Raw genomic sequence first — 17,894 nt, 5'->3', positions numbered from 1 at the left:
GAGGGTGGGGAGGGGCACAGACACTTTATTGACTGGCAGGTACAGGTAGCTGGCTCCAGCTGGAAGCGGAGGTGGCGATCATGCCAGGGTGCTGTGGGCATCTGGCAACCAGGGCTGTGTCCCCCCTCTCAGGGGGATGACACAAGCTCACTACGAGGGGAGCAGCAAGGAGCCAGCCAGAGGAGGTGGCGGCCACAGCCCCCAGTGGAGAGGATCCTGGGCAAGAAGCGGCAGGTAAATTTGGCACAGGGGCCTGGGGAGAGGGGACCGAGGAGGCAGACAGGGTCTAGGTACTCGCGGGAGAGGGGGCAGGAGGTGGGTCACGTCTGGGGGGTGGAGTAGAGACTGTGGTGGTGGCCGCCCACTCCCGGCACCTGGGAGAAGAGCAGGGGAGTGGTCCTTGTCTGGGTGGCCCCGCACCAACCCGGCTCACGCCCGATGGCACCATACCAGCTGCTGGAACCGAGGCTGCCTGACATGCTGCGGGCAGAGAAACAGGGTCAGTTCCAGGGCGGTGCCCGGGGCTGTGGTCACAGGAGAGGGGGAGGGGAGGCCTCCAGCCACACAGGCCAGACCATAGGGAGGGACTGAGCACAGGTGGGGGTGGGGCGAAGGGGTGCTGGGGCTCCTGCCTGGTGCTCTCGCCCTGGCTGTGTTCCCAGGAGCAGCCTTCGTCCTCACAGTGCCCCGCACGGTCGAAGAAGTAGGAACGCGAGCCGAAGCCCTGGCCGTTGAGAAGGCGGCTGGTGCTCTGTGGGAAGGGAACCCCCAGTGAGGCCTCCTCCTCTGCCAGCCCAGGGTCCCCTCACTTAGCATCCAGCCCCAGGCAGAGGAAGGGGGCGCCTCACCAGGTCCTGTGGGGGCCGGTGCACCCGAAAGAAGCCCACCAGGAGGGTGGTAGGCAGCAGCTCCCACACGAAGAGGATGAGGCCGAATACCAGGTAGCCTTTGTTGCCCAGGTCGTTGACCAGGTCTGCCTGTAGGGGAGGCAGGTGCTCAGGCTAGTCTGCAGCCTGATGATGGAAGGGCAGGGGGCAGGAGGCAGGGGGCAGGGGGCAGGGGGCAGGGGGCAGGGACCCACTCACCTGATCAGATACGTTGTACCAGTCATAATCAAAGGCATCAAGCCGGCTGCGGGGTGCCAGGGCCAGGGCTGCCAGGTTGTAGCAGGCCCGGCTGGCATACAGCAGGACCATGGCTCCGCCCATGGCAGCCGCCTGGCACACGCTGGTCCCCTGGCAGAGAGGGCAGAGGACCTTCAGAGGGAGGCTTCCTTTGCCACTGCCCAGAGACCCCAAAAGTCACGCGTGGGCATCAAGCAGCTGGACAGTGTGTGGGGGGCGTGCCCTACCTTGGCCTCCAGGTAGATGCTGGTGGACGGGGCCCGCCGGGCCACGAGGCAGAGGCAGGCGGCGAGGGACAGGGCGCAGATGACAAAGAGGGAGTCGCTCACCAGCACGCGGACCAGCAGCAGGGCCCAGGGCTGCGTCCGGCGCCGGCGGGACAGCACCGCACACAGCACGTTCACCAGCAGGAACACCAGTGACGCCCCGACGAAGGCCCCACGGACAGCCAGCCTGCGGCACATGGCACATGCCATCATCCCCAAGCCGTGCCCGTCACAATTCAGGTGACTCTCCTTCCTCCCACTTGGCAGATGGAAAAACTGAGGTTCCCCAAGGACTCCAGAAGGTGACCGACAGCTGTCAAGTCACCAGACCCCCACGTCACAGGGGAGGCAGCTCTGCCTCTGGGCTCCATGACCTTGAACGCCTGGCCTGACCTGGCTGAGCCTCAGATCCCTAACCTAGGCCGAGATGGACAACACCACCCTCCCAGGGCAGGTATGTAAGCCAGGGGTACCCGAGCACGTTCTTTGGGACCCATCAGACACCGTGCAAGTGACAGGGCTGCCGCTTGCTGCCCAAGGTCACCCGGAAGTGTTTCCATGGGCAGGAGCTTGCAGAGCCTTCTCCATTCCAGAGTGGACCTGGGGCACCCCAAAAGGTGCTTTCCAGAACCTTTCCCAGGGTCGCTACAGCAAGCTGCCCCCTGCCCCCTACCCCCGTCCCCATCCCCTTTGGTACCCACAAGCCCCTGCTCATCTCCGGCCTCCGTTTCGCCTTGGCCTTGAACACGACCTGGGGAGCAGAGATGGGAGTCATTCCTCTGGGGGGGGGATGGGGAGGACCCTTGACTTACCCGCCATCCCCCAACCCCGGCCCCCACGGTTACCTGGGCAAAGTAGAGATTCATGAGGGTTAAGGTGAAGAACTGCAGGCACACAGGACAGCAGTAGAGGAGCCAGAAAGGCAGCGGGCCCAGCCGGTTGGCCCGGGGGGTATCTCGGAAGTAGAAGGAGAAGAGGGTGGTGCGCAGGGCGGCCCAGAGCAGGCAAAGCGCCAGGAACACCGTCTGGTAGCTGAGCCGCTTGTGCCCGTAGAGCAGCACCAGCCACAGCTGGGCATACACGGAGAAGAAGAGCAAGGCGTACAGGGTGGTGTAGGCGGCCGTCAGTCCCAGGGTCACGGCCGGGGGCAGCGCGGGCACCAGGCCGGCGGCCGGCACCAGGCCAGACAGGTTGCTCTCCATGACAGTCGGCGGGCCTGCATGCGGGACAGAGTTGGGGGGCGGGGAGATAAATGCAGACGACAGGGGTACCGCAGGTGCAGAGTTGGGGAGCTGGAGTGTGGAGACGCGTGGCAGGCCCTTACCCCTCAAGGAGAGAGATTCTGGCCCTTGAGGGGCTGGCGGCCTGGACCGGGGGTCTCTCACTCCCACTCTCTCTCCTCTAGGGCAGACAGGATGGTGGGAGAGTGCGCTCTCCCCCGGCAGGCCCCGGAGCCGGGGCTGCCAAGCACGGGGAAGCTGGCCTCGGGTCGCTGCAGCCGTCCTGGGCGGCCCATCGGCTCAGGGCAGAGGTGGGGGTGCCGCGAAGGCCCCGCTCTCCGGTCCCCAACTGAGGGGGGAGGGGCTCTCTCCCCCCCTATAATTCTCCGGCAGCGTCCTCGGGATTCCGGACGCCGCCGCCCTCTCTCGGCGGCCGCTCTCCAGCAGCGGGAGGCGGGAGGAGGCGGATGCCAAGGTCCACGGGCCGCGGCGCTGGTGGCCGGGACCCCCGGCCTCGGGCTCCCCGGCTCTCCCGCTGCTCCGCCCCCTCCTGCGCCTGCGCGGGCGCCGTTCGCTACGCCAACTGCGCAGGAGCTGGCCCCTGCTCTGCAGCCGCGCGCCGCGCCCGCCGTAGAATCATTCGAGAATTGGCGCGAGGTGCGCCGCCGGCGGGCTCCCCCGGCTACCAGCAGCGGCGGGCGTCCGAGAAGGAGCTGGGAGAGGCGCCCGGGGAGGAGGGACTGTATCTCCCCCGCCACCAGCTCTTGTGTATCTGAAGAAGGGCCCACCGCGAGTTCCCACGCTTCTCTCCCCTCATCCCCAAATCGGGGTGACACCGGCAACGACTTCCCCCTCACACAGCTTCTGAGAGAAACTTCCGCCCATAGCCAAGATGGCTTCCGAGCCCCGCCTCCCGCCCCCCAACCCCGGCACCCTTAACCTGCGGGGCCCCAAAGCTCCCCCACAGGCGGTCCGCCCCCACGCCCCGCGCCCTGGGCCGGGCGGTTCCCGCTCACCTGGTCAGACGCCTGCGCGCCGCCTGCCAGACGCACAGCCCTGTGGAGCCTGCGGTCCGTCCTCACAGGGGCCCCTGTCCCTTCTCCCGTGCCTGGCCACTCATCTTGCTAGGGAGGAGGTGCCCTGTCTTATCTCGAGTGATCCCGAGATGGCGCGAGGCGGTGTCCCTTAGGCGGGACGCCCGAGGCTTCCACGCAGGAGAGGAGAAGACGTTGGAGGAGGAGGAGGAGGGAGCGGGACTTCCCGCCCGGGTCACCCAGTCCAGGCGGAACAGTAGCAGTCGTAACAATAATTGCATCCGACCGCTGAGCTTCAATTACGGCTTCACCGAATCCTTTCACCTACAGTCATCAGCACTGTTTACAAAGTGTGTACTTGGCTCCTGGGGGCAGGTGTCTCATCATCCCCACTTGACAGTGGGGGAAACCAGGGCCCCTGAGTGGCCTGAAGCGGGCTTCCAGATTCCACATGGGGACCCCGGAGACGCCCTCCCCTGCTCCCACACACGCCCAAGGCGTGAGTAAGTCAGGATCTGGGTATCTCGGAGGATGGGGAGGGACCGAGGAAGAGGAGGAGGAAGGCAGTGGCCGGCCGGGGAAGGTCGGGCAGCGGAGGTGGGCCCGGGTGGAGGCGGCTCCGCCTCCGGGACCAACCCGGCTTTCATTGCGAGAGCTGATTGGACCGGGCCGGTGACAGTTCCCGTTGCCCGAGCAACTAAGGCAGGGTGTCCTGGCTACTACAGGGAGGCAGGCGGGGACGGGGTCAGGGGCCTCGATCGAGCTTGGGGTGAGGCCTGTGTGCCGGTCCCCAACGGCGGCGGCGGCTCGGGTCGGGCTGCGGCCTGGGTAAGAGCCTGGGGATGCCCCACAGCACCCCGACTCTCCCCAGGGGAGATTGAAAGTCCCTGGGCCTCTTTGCCAGGGCCAGGAGACCCAGCAGGCCTGAAGGGGGTGGGGATGGGGTGCTAGGGTGGAAGAGGAGACCAGGGAGAACGTGTCTCGGGTGGCCACCGTTTGCCCCTCCCCCCATGTCCTGAGGCCCTCCTGTCTTGCTCCTGCAGCCCAGAGCATGTTCCAGATCCCAGAGTTTGAGGCAAATGAGCAGGAAGACTCGAGCTTTGCAGAGAGGGAGCAGCCCCCAGGCTCCCAAAGGGATGCCAGCTGCCAGCAGGAGCGGCCCGCCAGCAGCCGCCACCATGGAGGTAAGTTCTGCCCCGCCACCAACTGGCAGGGCGCCTGGATCCCTCCTGCCCGAGGGCAGCTCCCAGCACCCTGACCGCATGCAGAGTGGGCAGGTCCCAGACCTCTTGTGGGCCTCATTATCCTCTCTGCCACCCCTGGATGATCCTCCTGGTAGGACTGTTGGGTGGACAAGCTGGTGTGGACAGGAAGCACTTTGGTTTCAGATGTGATGTACAGTAAATGCTCAGAAAAAAAAAGGCAGTTGTTATGGTGATGGGATGGGGACAGCCAATCAGTGGGTTGGACAGTGAGGCAGAAAGAGGAAGAAACTCGTCTAAGTTCACACTTGCCTGGAATTTCCTCTGGGCTGTTTGCTTTCCTGGCATCAGCTGGCGTCAGCGTCCCAGCTCCCTTCCCCAGGTCCACAGGTGTGTGTCTTCCCTGCCTGTGTGGCTCACATGCCTGGCAAGGCTCTGCCATCCTGACTCAGGCAGGTGGCTCAAGGGGGCAGGCAGCTGGTGCTCACACACAGGCAGCAGACCCGAGTGGGTGGGTGGATGGCCAAGGACCACGGCTCAGGAGGTGCCCAGCACAGGCCTGGCACCTGGAAGAAGCCCCTGGAGATTTGCAAACAGTGGGCAGCCCGAGTCACTCACCACTCCCTCCCTGTTTTCAGCTGCTCCACATCCTCTGGCTGTCTCTCTCCCTTTCATTCGTACTTTCTCTAACACCCAGATTGTGTGCTTTGCCAAGCGGCTGCTCATGACAGGCACCTGTTCTCTACCTCCACCTGGCTGGTACTTTCTGACTGCCGCCTTCTGCAGCCTTCACTGCCTCCCTGAACCCCACCCTCACCCCCTCCAGCACATCATGGACTCCACGGGCTGTCCATAAACAGGCCAGCAACAAGTGCAAAATAAATTAACTCAGGGGTTTATTTGGAAAGTAGTATTTGGGGTACTGCTGCAGGCTTGGCAGTAGGAGAGGTGGGACAGACATCAAAGGTGGTGGCCCCCAGGAATGTGGCCTGAGCTGCCCTCAATAGGGATGGATGCGGAGGGCAGGGGAAGAACAGGAGCCAGGGTTTGGGCCAGGTCCAGCCACTGGGAGGCCTCCAAGTGGGACTTCCAGAGGGAGCTGGTGTCAGCACAGCCCTGTTGGTGTCCTGAGCCCAGCAAGAGGGTGGGCTGCAGAGCATGGAGAGTGAGCCCTTGGCTCCTGCACCAATGGAGGGGGAGATGGGAAAAAGGAGGACCCACCCACTGGCGGTGGGGAGGGAGCCACCAGGGTCTGTCTGTCCGTTCTCCTCTGGTGTCTCCTGGCAAAAAGACCCACACATGCCAAGGAGGAGGCCCTGCACCTCTGCCCCCTCAGGGTAGGAGGAAGGAGGCCCAGTGGGATTCCCCATGGCTGCACCCTCTGTCAGAGATGGCTCTCAGCCCTCAGCTTGCACACCTGTGAAATGGGAGCAAGCTGGCCCCACTACACAGGGCTTGTGGTTAACAGCAAAAGTGCTGGGAGCCGTGTGGGTGCAGAGGCAGGACCAGCTGTGCATCTGTGGGTCACACGGTCACTCCAGTCACGGTGGTAGTCATTGCTGTGAGCACGCCTGGGTGCTCAGCTCCCCCCAGAGCTGCTATTGGCTGGGGAGAGGGGTTGAGGTTAGGACACCACATGATCCTATGGTAAGCAAAGCTGAGGTTAGAATCTGACTGCAAGGGCCTGCCCAGCATAATGGCTCAGTAGCTAAATCCTTGCCTCGCAAGTGCCAGGATTCCATATGGGTACCAGTTCATGTCCCAGCTACTCCATTTCCCATCTAGCTCCCTGTGTGTGGCCTGGGAAAGCAATCAAGGATGGCCCAAAGCCTTGGGACTCCCATCTGCATGGGAGACCTGGAAGGAGCTCCTGGCTTCTGCCCTCGGATTGGCTCAGTTCTGGTCATTGTGGCCACTTGGGGAGTGACCCAGCAGATGGATGATCTTCCTGTCTTTTCTTCTCTCTAAAAATCATATCTGCCTTTCCAATAAAATTTTTAAATAAGTTTTAAAGAAAAAAATCACACACACACACACAAAAATAGAACCTGACTACAAGGGCCTTGGAAGACCACACTAAAGGATTTGAGTTTCTTCTTTTTTTAAAAGATTTATTTCATTTTTATTTGAATGTCAGAATTACACAGAGAGAGAGAGAGAGAGAGGATGTTTCATTTGTTGGTTCACTCCCCAGTGACTGCACTGGTTGGAGCCAAGCGTATCCAAAGCCAGGAGCTTCCAGGTCTCCCACATGGGTACAGGGTCCCAGAGACCCGAGCCCTATTCCTCTGCTTTCCCAGGCATAAGCAGAGAGCTGAATTGAGAGTACAGTAGCCGGGACTTGAACTTGTGGCCATATGGGACGCAGGCGCCAAGGAAGGAGGCGAAGTCCACTCATGCATGGCACAGGCCCTGGGATCTAGGATTTATTCTTTTCTTTTCTTTTCTTTTTAAGATTTATTTTTATCGGAAAGGCAGATATACAGAGAGGAGGAGAGACAGAGAGGAAGATCTTCCATCTGATGGTTCACTCCCCAAGTGGCCGCAATGGCCGGTGCTGTGCCGATCAAGAGCCAGGAGCCAGGAACTTCTTCCATGTCTCCCATGTGGATGCAGGGTCCCAAGGCTTTGGGCCGTCCTCAACTGCTTTCCCAGGCCACAAGCAGGGAGCTGGATGGGAAGTAGAGCTGTTGGGATTAGAACAAGGGTCCATATGGGATTCCAGGGCGTTCAAGGCCAGGACCTTAACCATTATGCTATCACGCCAGACCCGGGATCTAGGATTTATTCTAATGAAGTTCAGCATTAGGGAGCCCTTAAAGGTTCAGGTGGAAGGACAGATATGGTTGGGTTTCAAGGCAGGGGGATGTGCCTGCCTTCCACGGTCATGGCTTCCATCCCTCTCTGCTTGTATACAGCTTGTGAGCTGAGAGTGGTTTTTCCACATTTTTAATGGTTGGCCAAAAAAAGAAAATCTAACGAAAAGTATTTTGTCATACATGAAAATGACATGCCATTCAAATTTCAGTGTCCCTGAGGTGTTTGTGGCATCCAGCAAGGTGCATTCATTTACATATTTCTGCGGGGCTTTTTGTAAAGCTGTGACCACACAACTGAACAACTCATCACAGACACCAGGTGGTCCACAAAAGCAAAAACAGGACCAGCACGCATGGCGGTGGTCGCATTGTTGCTTGGGACATGTCCTACCCCAGGGCCCCTGCTTGGAGCCCCGGCTGCCCCACCCTGCATCCGGCCTCCTGCTCACATGCCCCTGGCGAAGCAGGGGGTGATCGCTGGGGTACCCCTTGCTGGGTACCTCCCTCTGCTTCCACTCCAGCTGCCTGCTGCTGCGCGCCCAGTGACATTTCCAGGTCTTGGGTGCCTGCTACTGTGGGAGGCCTGGCTGGTGCGCTGGGCTCCTGGTTTCTGTCTGGCCTGGTCCTGGATGTTGTAGGTGTTTAGGGAGTAAACCAGCTGATGGAAGAGATCTCCCTTCATGTCTGCCTTGCAAATAAAAATGAAAGTGAATATTTAAAAAAAAAAAAAAAAGAAAGAAAAACTGAGGACCTGGCATGATGGCTCCATTGACTAATCCAACCCCTTGCAAGTACCGGGATCCTATGTGGGTACCAGTTTGTGTCCCTGGTGGTCTACTTCCCATTCATCTCCCAGCTTATGGCGTCAGAAGGCAGAGGAGGATGGCCCAAGTCCTTGGGACCTTGCACTACGTAAGAGACCCTGCAAAAGCTCTCGGCTCCTGGCTTTGGCTTGGGCCAGCTCTGGCCATTGTGGCCACTTGGGGAGTGACCAGCAGAATGAAGGTCTCTCTCTCTCTCTCTCTCTGTTCTTTCTAGTTATGCCTTTCCAAGAAAATTTTAAAGCAAAACTTAGAAATTTCCAGTAGTCCCGCAATCCCAGCGGTGTCGCTCTGTGGGTGCCTTGCTCCGTGGTTAGCACCAGACTCTGTATGATGCTGTGTCCTGCATAAACTTGTCTGTGTTAAAGTTTAATTTTAGGGTCGGTGCTGTGGTGTAGCGTACTAAGTCACCGGCATCACATATGGATGCCACTTTGTGTCCCCACTGCTCCACTCCGGAGCCAATTCCCTGCTAACAGTTGGGAAAGCGGTGGAGAATGGCCCAAGTGCCTGGGACCCTGCACTCACACGGGAGACTCCGGAAGCTCCTGGCTTGGCACTGCCCTAGCTATTTGGGAAGTGATTCTTTTTTTTTTTTTAACTTAAGGTTTTTTTTTTTAAGATTTATTTTTATTATTTTTTTTTATTGGAAAGGCGGATATACAGAGAGGAGAGACAGAGAGGAAGATCTTCCGTCCGATGATTCACTCCCTAAGTGAGCGAAATGGCCGATACTATGTCGATCCGAAGCCAGGAGCCTCTTCGGGGTCTCCCAGGCGGGTGCAGGGTCCCAAAGCTTTGGGCCATCCTCGACTGCCCTCCCTGGCCACAGGCAGGGAGCCGGAAGGAAAGCAGGGCTGTTTAGAACCGGCTCCCATATGGGATCCCGGGCGTGCAAGGTGAGGACCTTAACCACTTGCGCCACCGTGGCCGGGAAGTGATTCTGTAACTCTGCCATTCCATTGCAAATAACTAAGTAAATCTCTTTTAAAAAGCTTAATTATAAATGAGGCTTGGCAGGAGATTGATGGGCCCAGCCCACTGACTGAGTGGCTAAATCTTCCCTTGCATGCACTAGAATCCCATATGGATGCTGGTTCATGTCCCAGCTGTGCCACTTCCCATCTAGCTCCCTGCTTGTGTCCTAGGAAAGCAGCAGAGGATGGCCCAAAGCCTTGGGACCCTGCAGCCATGTGGGAGACCTGGAGGAATTCCTGGCTCCTGGCTTTGGATTGGTGCAGCACCAGCCATTTGAGGTCACTTGGGGAGTGAATCATTGGATTGAAGATCTTCCTCTTGATCTCGCCTCCTGTCTGTATATCTGGCTTTGCAATAAAAATAATAAGTGTTTTTTTTTTTTTTTAAATAAGTCTTATTTAGAAAAAAAGAAAAGAAAGGAAGGTTGCTGTGTCCCTAGACCTTCCTTCTCAGGGAGACCAGGATGGAGCTCCGGGCTCCCGGCTCAGTCTGTGCTGTTGTGGCCCTTTGGGAAGTGAATCAGAAAATGGAAGATTCTCTTTCTCTCTCTTGTTTCTCGTCTCTCTTCCCCAGCTCTCTGTATCACTCTGCTTTTCAAGCAAATAAATAAGCCTTTCTGATATCTACTGTCATTTGTTATTCAACATATCTCTTTTTAAAGATTATTTATTTTTTTTATTGGAGAGTCAGATATACAGACGGGGGTGGGAGGGAGAGACAGAGAGGAAGATTTTCCATCCGCTGATTCACTCCCCAAGTGAGCGCAACAGTTGGAGCTGAGCCATTCCGAAGCCAGGAGCCAGGAGTTTCTTCTGGGTCACCCCCATGGGTGCAGGGTCCCAATGCTTTGGGCCGTTCTCGACTGCTTTCCCAGGCCACAAGCAGGGAGCTGGATGGGAAGTGGGGCTTCCAGGATTAGAACCAGCACCCATATGGGATCGCGGTGCGTTCAAAGTGAGGACTTTAGCCATTAAGATCGCGGTAGGCCCCCAATTTTTATCTTACACAATTTTATTTGAAATGCAAAGAGAGAGATAAATAGATCCATTTTCTACCCACTGATTCACTCTCCGCCCCCCCCCGCCCCCATCTCCAACAGCTTAGAACAGTGTATACATTATCAGGGAGCTGGAATCCAGGAAGCAGAGGCAGGGCTTGAACCCGGGGACTCAGGCCTGGGCTGCAGGAGGCCCAAACTCTGTCTCCCCACTCCCTGTCTTCATTAGCCAGCACATCTGGGCTGCAGCCAGGGTTGGGATCGGGCCTGGGGCCTGCTGGTGGTGAGAGCCTGCTTTGGGTGCCACCTCCCATCAGCAGGCGATGGTGGGCTACCCATCCAAGAGAGACCCCTGACCCAGCCCAGCCTGTAAAAGCTTGGCCAATGCAAAGTGCCTGGGACTTCACTGGGTTGTCAGTATTATTGTTATTATTATTGTTGTTTTAAACATTATTATTTAAAATAATAATAATAATTATTATTCCTGCTGCCCAGCACAATAGCCTAGTGGCTAGATCCTTACCTTGTATGTGCCAGCATCCCATATGGATGCCGGTTCGAGTCCTGGCTGCTCCACTTCCCATCCAGCTCCAGAGGATGGCCCAAAGCCTTGGGACCCTGCGCGTGTGTGGGAGATCCGGAGGAACCTCCTGGTTTTCAGCTCAGCTTCGGGCATTGCAGCCACTTGGGGAGTGAATAAGTGGACAGATCTTGCTCTCTGTCTCTCCTTCTCTGTATATCTGACTTTCCAGTAAAAAAGAAATACAGCTTTGTCTTAAAAAAAAAAAAAAGAAAAGAAAGAAAGCAAGAAAAGAAAGAAACAGAAAAGAAACAGTCAGGAGCCAGAAGCTTCCTCTGGGTCTCCCAGGTAGGTGGCAGCGGCCCCAGCACCTGGGCCATCCTCTGCTGCCTGCCTAGGTGGAGTATCAGGGAGCCAGGTCAGAAGTGGAGCAGCTGGGATTCAGACCGACACTGTGGTGTGAGATGTGGCATTGTAGGCAGCAGCTTTACGCGCTGTGCCACAGTGCTGGCATCTCATTGCTAGTCCAACGCCCCTCCCGGCAACCGCTGTTTGACGAAGTGTGTGAGGCTGCCCAGACCAGGAGCAGGGTGGAGGAGTTTGATTCCCATCCTCTTCTCCAGAAGTGCAGCCTGGAAAGACAGAACTGGAAATGCCTGGCTGAGTTTGGGGCCTCAGCTCCCTGCCCACTCACTGGTGGGCTGCTACTCTGGGAGAGGAGGCGCCACCTGTGGCCCGCCCACCCCTACCCCTCCCTGCTGGAGCTGACAGCTCCCAAGGGCTTTTGTTGTTGCTGCTGCTGTTAATCAGATGTATTTTATTTATTTTGTACGTGTCTAAATTTTATTTTTGATAATTTTTATATATTTCCTTAGGGTGTGAAAGGTCAAGGCTAGCGGAAAGTCCGTGAGACCATTGTTCCCACATTCTCTTTTTTCCTTCCTGTATCTGGGGGGAGGGGTGAGATAAGGGGAGAAGCCACACCCAGCCTTCCACACACCCCAGGTCCCTGAAGCGGGGCGTGCTCCGAGGGCTCAGCTCAAGTGGTTTCGATAATTCAACAGTTCTGAATTACTGCCAATCTTGCAACTCCAGTTGCAATGAAATCTCCAGACCCCACTGGCCGACGTAGTCCACCTTAAAGTCTTCGTTTGCCCACGTATTCACTGCCAGCTCTTTGCTGAGGTAGTTGAACAATTTGCTCTGTCCTCCGTCTTCTGTTTCGGTACCAGGTGTCCTCTGCAGGCTCCAGTGTACTGCCATATCCTCCACGTGCATCTGGATATGCTGTCTACTGCTCCGTCTAAGCTTCTGGGGAGGCCCAGCTCTGACACGTGCATTCCACGGTCAGACCATGGAACCTGCAATTCTCTTCATGCTTGGGGTTCTGAGTAAAGCGATTCAGTTGGGGGGATTCCCAGAGAAACTTCATCTGGGGTGATCCCAGACCTGACTCTTGCGTGTGCATGCCAATACAGGGTACGGCATAGTCCGTCACCCGAATCAGCCTATGCACACACTCTTAATGCCAATTGCTGGACCAGTTGTCTCCAGCCCTGTCTTCTATGCAAACCAATGGGTGTTGCAGCCCAGCCCGATCCTGCCCACCGCATACTCAGCCCCCATGCAAACCAGTGGGAGCTGAAGTTTAGCCTGAGCAACCAGCAATAACCGCTACAAGGCCTGCCTCCTGCCCTGGTTAAACGTGCTTGCCAGTATGTAGAGCAGACAGTCTGCCCCACATCCCATTCAGCTCTCATACACGTCAGTGGGCATTGAAGCCTTGTTCAACCCAACCAGTCTCACTGTCCAACCCACACATGTGCTGGCAGGTGCCACTCTGTGTCTAACCATGCCTGTCCCAGTCCTGGTTCTCATGCCCACCAATGGGACTGGCAACCCAAGAGGGAAGTGCCCACTGTTTCCCTATGGGCTCACTCCCACTCCTGGATCTTGCACTCTTCAAGTCGTACTGCAGTCTGTGGCCTTAGCACCCTGGCCCTGCCCACTCACTGGTGGGCAACCACTCTCTGGGAGGGGAGCCACCTGTGCCCTGCCTACCCCTCACTCCTGCAGCTGATGGCTCCCAAGGGCTTTGCTTTTGTTTTTTAAAAGATTTATTTGATTTGGGTCCAGCGCGATAATGTAGTGGCTAAAGTCTTTGCCTTGCATACGCCGGGATCCCATATGGGCACCAGTTCTAATCCCAGCAGCCCTGCTTCCCATCCAGCTCCCTGCTTGTGGCCTGGGAAAGCAGTTGAGGACGACCCAAAGCTTTGGGACCCTGTACCCACGTGGGAGACTCAGAAGAGCTCCTGGTTCCTGGCTTCGGATTGGCTCAGCTCCGGTCGTTGCGACCGCTTGGGGAGTGAACCATCGGGCGGAAGATCTTCCGCTCTGTTTCTCTTCCCCTGTATATCTGAGTTTCCAATAAAAATAAATAAATCTTTTTTAAAAAAGATTTATTTTATTTAAAAGGCAGCATTACAGAGAGAAGAGACACAGAAAGAGAGATCTACTGGTTTATTCCTCAAGTGGCCATAATGGCCAAAGCTGGGCCAGTCCGAAGCCAGGAGCCAGGAACTTCCTCCAGGTCTCCCCACGTGGGTGTGGAGTCCCCTGAACCTGAGCCACCCTCCATTGCAGATTTTTCAGCACATGTACAGGGAGCTGGACAGGACACAGCCCGGGCTTGAACTGGTGCCCGTATGGGAGGCTTAGCCACAGCGCTATTTGAAAGTTAGAGCTCTTTCACGTAGTCTTTCAGTCACTAACTGCCCTCAGCAGGCAGGGCTGGTCCAGGCGGAAGCTGGAGTCTTGGGTCTCCCCCATGGGTGCCAGCTCCCTGCATCTTGAGCCTCTGCTGCTTCCCAGGGTGGGAATGCCACAAGTGGAGGATCCGGGGGGCCTGAAGTGGGCTCTGCACTGTGGGAGGGGCGTGTCCCATGCCCACCCCAGGCTTGGGTTGCTCAACCTCGAGTTGGGGGTTAACTCACTGTTCCCCGCTGCAGGCTGAGCTGCCGCCAGCAGTGGCTGCGGACATGGGGGTGCACCAGTCCCTAAGTGAGGCCCCCATGGGGACAGAGGGCATCTGGGGCCTGAGAGTGAGGTGCCCAGTCCCAGAAGGAGCCTGGCTTATCCTGCATGCTCTGCCACCTGCTGCCTTGATGACCACGGACAAGCCACTTGCCAGCTTTGTGCCTAAACATTTTCCTGCACAACATGGCAGCCGTGAGGTACCTCTTAGCCAGGGTGTAGTGAAGCTTAGTGCGTTAGCAGGTGGACAGCACTCCCAGCTGCTCTCGCCTAGGACCAGGGCCAGAGAGCTGGATGGGAAGTGAGGCTGCCAGGATTAGAACTGGCCCCCATGTGGGATCCTGGCACGTTCAAGGCCAGGACTTTAGCCACTAGGCAACTGCACCAGGCCCAAAAAAGCAATAAAGAGATGGCCGCAGTAGTCAGGGCCAGGTCAGCTGGAGACTGGGTGTCAGGATGGTGCCCCCATGTGGAATGCTGGCATTGCTAAGTGGTGTTTGGTCTGCTGTGCCACACTCATCCCCCCCCTTTTTAAAAAAAATATTGATTTTCAATGTACTGAAAGGTAAAGAGAAAGCGAGATTTTTTTTTTTTTAGATTTCTTATTTTATTTTTATTGGAAAGAGAGATATACAGACAGGAGGAGAGACAAAGAGATCTTCCGTCTGATGATTCACTCCCCAAGTGAGCGCATCAGCCGGTGCTATGCCAATCAAGAGCCAGAAACTTCTTCCAGGTCTCCCACACGGGTGCAGAGTCCCGAGGCTTTGGGCTTTGTGCTGTCCCAGGTCACTGCTTCCCAGGCCACAGTTAAGGAGCTGGATGGGAAGTGGAGCTGCTGGGATTAGAACCACCACCTATATAGGATCCCAGAGCATTCAAGGTGAGGACTTTAACCACTAGGCCATGCCGGCGGGCCCAGAAAGCGAGATCTTCTACCCACTAGGTCACTGCCCAATGCCTACAGCAGCCAAGGCTGGGCCGGACCGAGGCCAGAAAACCTAGAATTTCACCCGGGTTTCCCACGTGGGTGGCAGGGACCCTAGGACTTGAGCTCCCAGGGTGGTAGCAGGAAGCCCCCGGAGGTGACTTAACCACTGCTGGCAACACCTGCTCGGTTTCCACTTGGCCTCACTGGGCAGGCCTGGGCTCAGCAGGTGCCTTCTTAGTCCCGGTTTTCCCATCAGCAACGGGGTAGGGAGGCATGGACCAGGGTGAACATGGCCCGCGGCATCCTGAGCGTCATCCTGCTCCGTGGGTGAGTTCCCCGGGCTCGGCGCTTGGCCATTTCGGCCATGGGCCGCCCAGTGGAGACCCTGAAGGCCCCGCGGCTGAGCTGCAGGGCGTAACTTGCAGGCAACGTGTTGTTTACCTCCTTGGCCAAACCCGCCCTCCCTTCCTCAGACACACCTGCCCGCAGGTGCTGAGTCAGCTGCCCGCCTGCTGCCCTGCTCTGTCCCCAGCCCAGTGTCTGTTATTACTGTTTGTTTTTCTCTGCTTTTCAGAAATGATTCTTTGTGTTTTCACTTCTGGGTGTAGAGGGGTGCCAAGTGCAGGGGGGTGAGGGTGGGCACCTCACGCAGATTTCGTGGCTTCATTCGCTGCGAGCGAAGGGCCAGGGGAGTCCAAGGGCATGACCGCCCACCCCCCAAAGCTGGACGTGCGCGCTTAGAGCCCCAGGAGCATGCACCTGGAGGCCCCGAGGGCGAGGAGAACGAGGAAATGCCCCAGCCAGGCGGGCCAGCAGCTGGCAGCCCCAGGCCGGGGGCCACGCCGACGCCCGAGGACGCCCTGCTGGGCGGGGTCGGTGCACCGGCCGCCCTGTACCCCGCCGTGGCCTGGGGTACTCCTGTGGGGGGGGGGGCAGAGCCTCCTCAAGGTCTTGCACGAATAACTGTCACCTCTCTGTTTATTGTTTTTTCTTTTTTAATTGTACTTGAAAAAAAGAGAGAGGGAGGGAAAGATCTGCATCTCTTGGTTCACTCCCCAAGTGGCAGCAACAGCCATAGCTGGGCTAGGACAAAGCCAGGAGCCTCCTCCGGGTCTCCCACGCGGGTGCAGGGTCCCCAGGCCTTGGGACGTGCGTGACTGTCCCAGGGCACGGGCAGGGAGCTGGACGGGGCGAGGGGCTGCCGGGACACGAACCGGCGCCCAGACATCAGGTTAGCTGGCGCCGGCCCCTCGCCGCCGGCTTCCGCCCTGCCCACCCTGCACGGGCCCCGAGAGGGACGCGTGAGCCCGGGGGGCCCTGGCCGCTGCCCCGGGGCCTGGCCAGGAACGGACACCCCACGGAGCCCCTCTCCGCAGGCGCCGCAGCCGCCGAGACCCGCAGTCGCCACAGCTCGTTCCCCGCGCAGGGGGACGAGGACGACGGCGCCGAGGAGGAGCCCAGCCCGTTCCGGGGCCGCTCGCGCTCGGCGCCCCCCAACCTGTGGGCCGCGCAGCGCTACGGCCGCGAGCTGCGGCGGATGAGCGACGAGTTCGACGGCTCGGTGCAGGTGAGCGCCGCGCCCGCCCGGAGCGACCCGCGGCTCCGGTCCCTTCCGGCGGCTCCCCGCCCCGGAGCACGCCGGGATCTGTAGTCCACGCCAGCCCCGGTCCCCGGAGCGCGAGGCATCCGGGGAGCTCTCTTAGTAGTGGGATTCCGGAAGTGAGAGGGCCCCGACTGCAGCCGCCAGGGAAAAGCAACTGGCTGATTGACCCTTCTCCCTCTCCCGCCCCAAAGGGACTTCCTCGCCCGAAGAGCGCGGGCACAGCCATGCAGATGCGGGAAAGCTCCAGTTGGACGCGCGTCATCCAATCCTGGTGGGATCGGAATCGGGGCAAAGGGAGTTCCGCCCCTTCCCAGTGACCTTCGCCCCCGCCCCCGGGGCTGGTGGCGGCCATGTTGCGTGTGGGCGGAAGTCGGCCGTCGCTTTGGCTGCGGAACAAGGTTGTGTCCGGCCCCTTCCGTGAGAAGGCGGGCCGACCCCAGGCCCCGATTCCCTTCCGGGGCAGGCGAGAGCTTCACGAAGCTAGGCGCTTTGGGAAGTTTTTAAGTTTTTCCGCCCGAAGCCTCCGGAAGTGGCGCCCGGGGTCAGCCGGGGTCAGCCGTGACTTCTCCGGGACGTTGTGCCCTTCCGGGTGGCCGCGGCCGGCGCCCGTGACCACAGGTGCTAATAAAGTCAGCGTCTGTGCCGCCCGGACTCCAGTGTCTGTCATTGGGGGTCCCGAGGTCCAGGGCGGCCCCGGCCGGATCCGTGACGGCCAACGGGTCAGTCACGGTGCCCGTGTGGCCCGTCCTGGCCAGGGGATGGTCACGGTGCCCGTGTGGTCCATCCTGGCCAGTGAGGTGGTCACGGTGCCCATATGGCCCGTCCTGGCCAGTGAGGTGGTCACGGTGCCCGTGTGGCCCGTCCTGGCCAGCGGGGCTGCAGCTACATTCCAGGGTTTCCTGGCGCCTCCCTCTAGGACGGGGGTCCGGAGAAGAGCGAGCTGACCCTGCCCGCTTCTCCCACCTCCCCCCAGGCCGAGGGAGGTGGCCTGGCAGAGCAGCGAGGGATGCCTGGACATAGGATGGAGACCCGGGATGACCCCTGCCCGAGTCCCAGGCCTCCGCACTGCCGCACTGCCGTTTGGAGGGTGGGGGCAGGAGGGAAGCACAATGAAGCAGAACAAACACTGGATTGGCGGAGATAAGGCCTTGCCAGGGAGGAGGAAGCGGGAGGGGCCCTGAGGAGCTGCCAGCATCCCACCTCCGCCTGTGGGGTCCCCGCCTTCGGCTGCAGGTCCTCTTGACTGAGCTCCTGCCGCCCAGGCTTGCGCCTCAGCGGCTCATCTGTAAGACAGACACAAGGTCTCCCTAACAGAGTGAGGGGGGCTGCCAGGCCATCGCCCC

General features: G+C 58.8%; 2 protein-coding genes across 9 annotated transcripts; one reads left to right on the top strand and one right to left on the bottom strand.

The window, feature by feature from the left end:
• Positions 1-11: 11 nt before the first annotated feature.
• Positions 12-3,472, bottom strand: GPR137 (G protein-coupled receptor 137). 6 transcript variants are annotated; one of them, XM_040970896.1, is made up of 7 exons: positions 2,199-3,472; positions 2,092-2,167; positions 1,352-1,577; positions 1,086-1,235; positions 849-977; positions 633-751; positions 12-480 (listed from the first exon to the last, which is right to left on the bottom strand). In XM_040970896.1, exons 1-7 carry the CDS (start codon positions 2,590-2,592, stop codon positions 321-323), a joined length of 1,254 nt encoding a protein of 417 aa, XP_040826830.1. In that variant the 5' UTR covers positions 2,593-3,472; the 3' UTR covers positions 12-320. The 6 variants fall into 6 exon arrangements, with proteins under 6 accessions (XP_040826830.1, XP_040826831.1, XP_040826834.1 ...); XM_040970897.1 differs by having other exon boundaries at positions 2,092-2,141; positions 2,236-3,470; XM_040970900.1 differs by lacking the exon at positions 633-751 and having other exon boundaries at positions 2,092-2,141; positions 2,236-3,472.
• A 146-nt stretch (positions 3,473-3,618) lies between these two features.
• BAD (BCL2 associated agonist of cell death) lies at positions 3,619-17,143 on the top strand. Of its 3 annotated transcripts, none has more exons than XM_040970904.1 (4): positions 3,619-4,143; positions 4,688-4,828; positions 16,325-16,515; positions 16,743-17,143. In XM_040970904.1, the coding sequence occupies exons 2-4, from the start codon at positions 4,696-4,698 to the stop codon at positions 16,866-16,868; spliced, it is 450 nt and encodes a 149-aa protein (XP_040826838.1). In that variant the 5' UTR covers positions 3,619-4,143; positions 4,688-4,695; the 3' UTR covers positions 16,869-17,143. The 3 variants fall into 3 exon arrangements, with proteins under 3 accessions (XP_040826838.1, XP_040826836.1, XP_040826837.1); XM_040970902.1 differs by having other exon boundaries at positions 4,003-4,147; XM_040970903.1 differs by lacking the exon at positions 3,619-4,143 and adding an exon at positions 4,377-4,472.
• The last annotated feature ends 751 nt before the right edge of the window (positions 17,144-17,894 follow it).

The sequence above is a fragment of the Ochotona curzoniae genome, unplaced genomic scaffold (assembly GCF_017591425.1).
Source record: "Ochotona curzoniae isolate NIBS_2020 unplaced genomic scaffold, NIBS_Ocur_1.0 scaffold_4937, whole genome shotgun sequence".
Lineage (NCBI taxonomy): Eukaryota > Metazoa > Chordata > Mammalia > Lagomorpha > Ochotonidae > Ochotona > Ochotona curzoniae.
This window is presented reverse-complemented; position numbering and strand designations above follow the sequence as displayed.

What these genes read in the sequence shown, in the direction of transcription:
- GPR137 (XM_040970896.1), bottom strand. Translation starts at nt 2,592, where the DNA reads ATGGAGAGCAACCTGTCTGGCCTGGTGCCGGCCGCCGGCCTGGTGCCC. An exon ending in GCATCTACCTGGAGGCCAAG is followed by an intron (nt 1,236 to 1,351) that starts GTAGGGCACGCC and finishes CCTCTCTGCCAG; the next exon opens with GGGACCAGCGTGTGCCAGGC. An exon ending in AGCCAGGGCGAGAGCACCAG is followed by an intron (nt 481 to 632) that starts GCAGGAGCCCCA and finishes CTCTGCCCGCAG; the next exon opens with CATGTCAGGCAGCCTCGGTT.
- BAD (XM_040970902.1), top strand. Translation starts at nt 4,096, where the DNA reads ATGGGGACCCCGGAGACGCCCTCCCCTGCTCCCACACACGCCCAAGGC. An exon ending in CACACACGCCCAAGGCGTGA is followed by an intron (nt 4,148 to 4,687) that starts GTAAGTCAGGAT and finishes TTGCTCCTGCAG; the next exon opens with CCCAGAGCATGTTCCAGATC. An exon ending in CAGCAGCCGCCACCATGGAG is followed by an intron (nt 4,829 to 16,324) that starts GTAAGTTCTGCC and finishes CCCTCTCCGCAG; the next exon opens with GCGCCGCAGCCGCCGAGACC.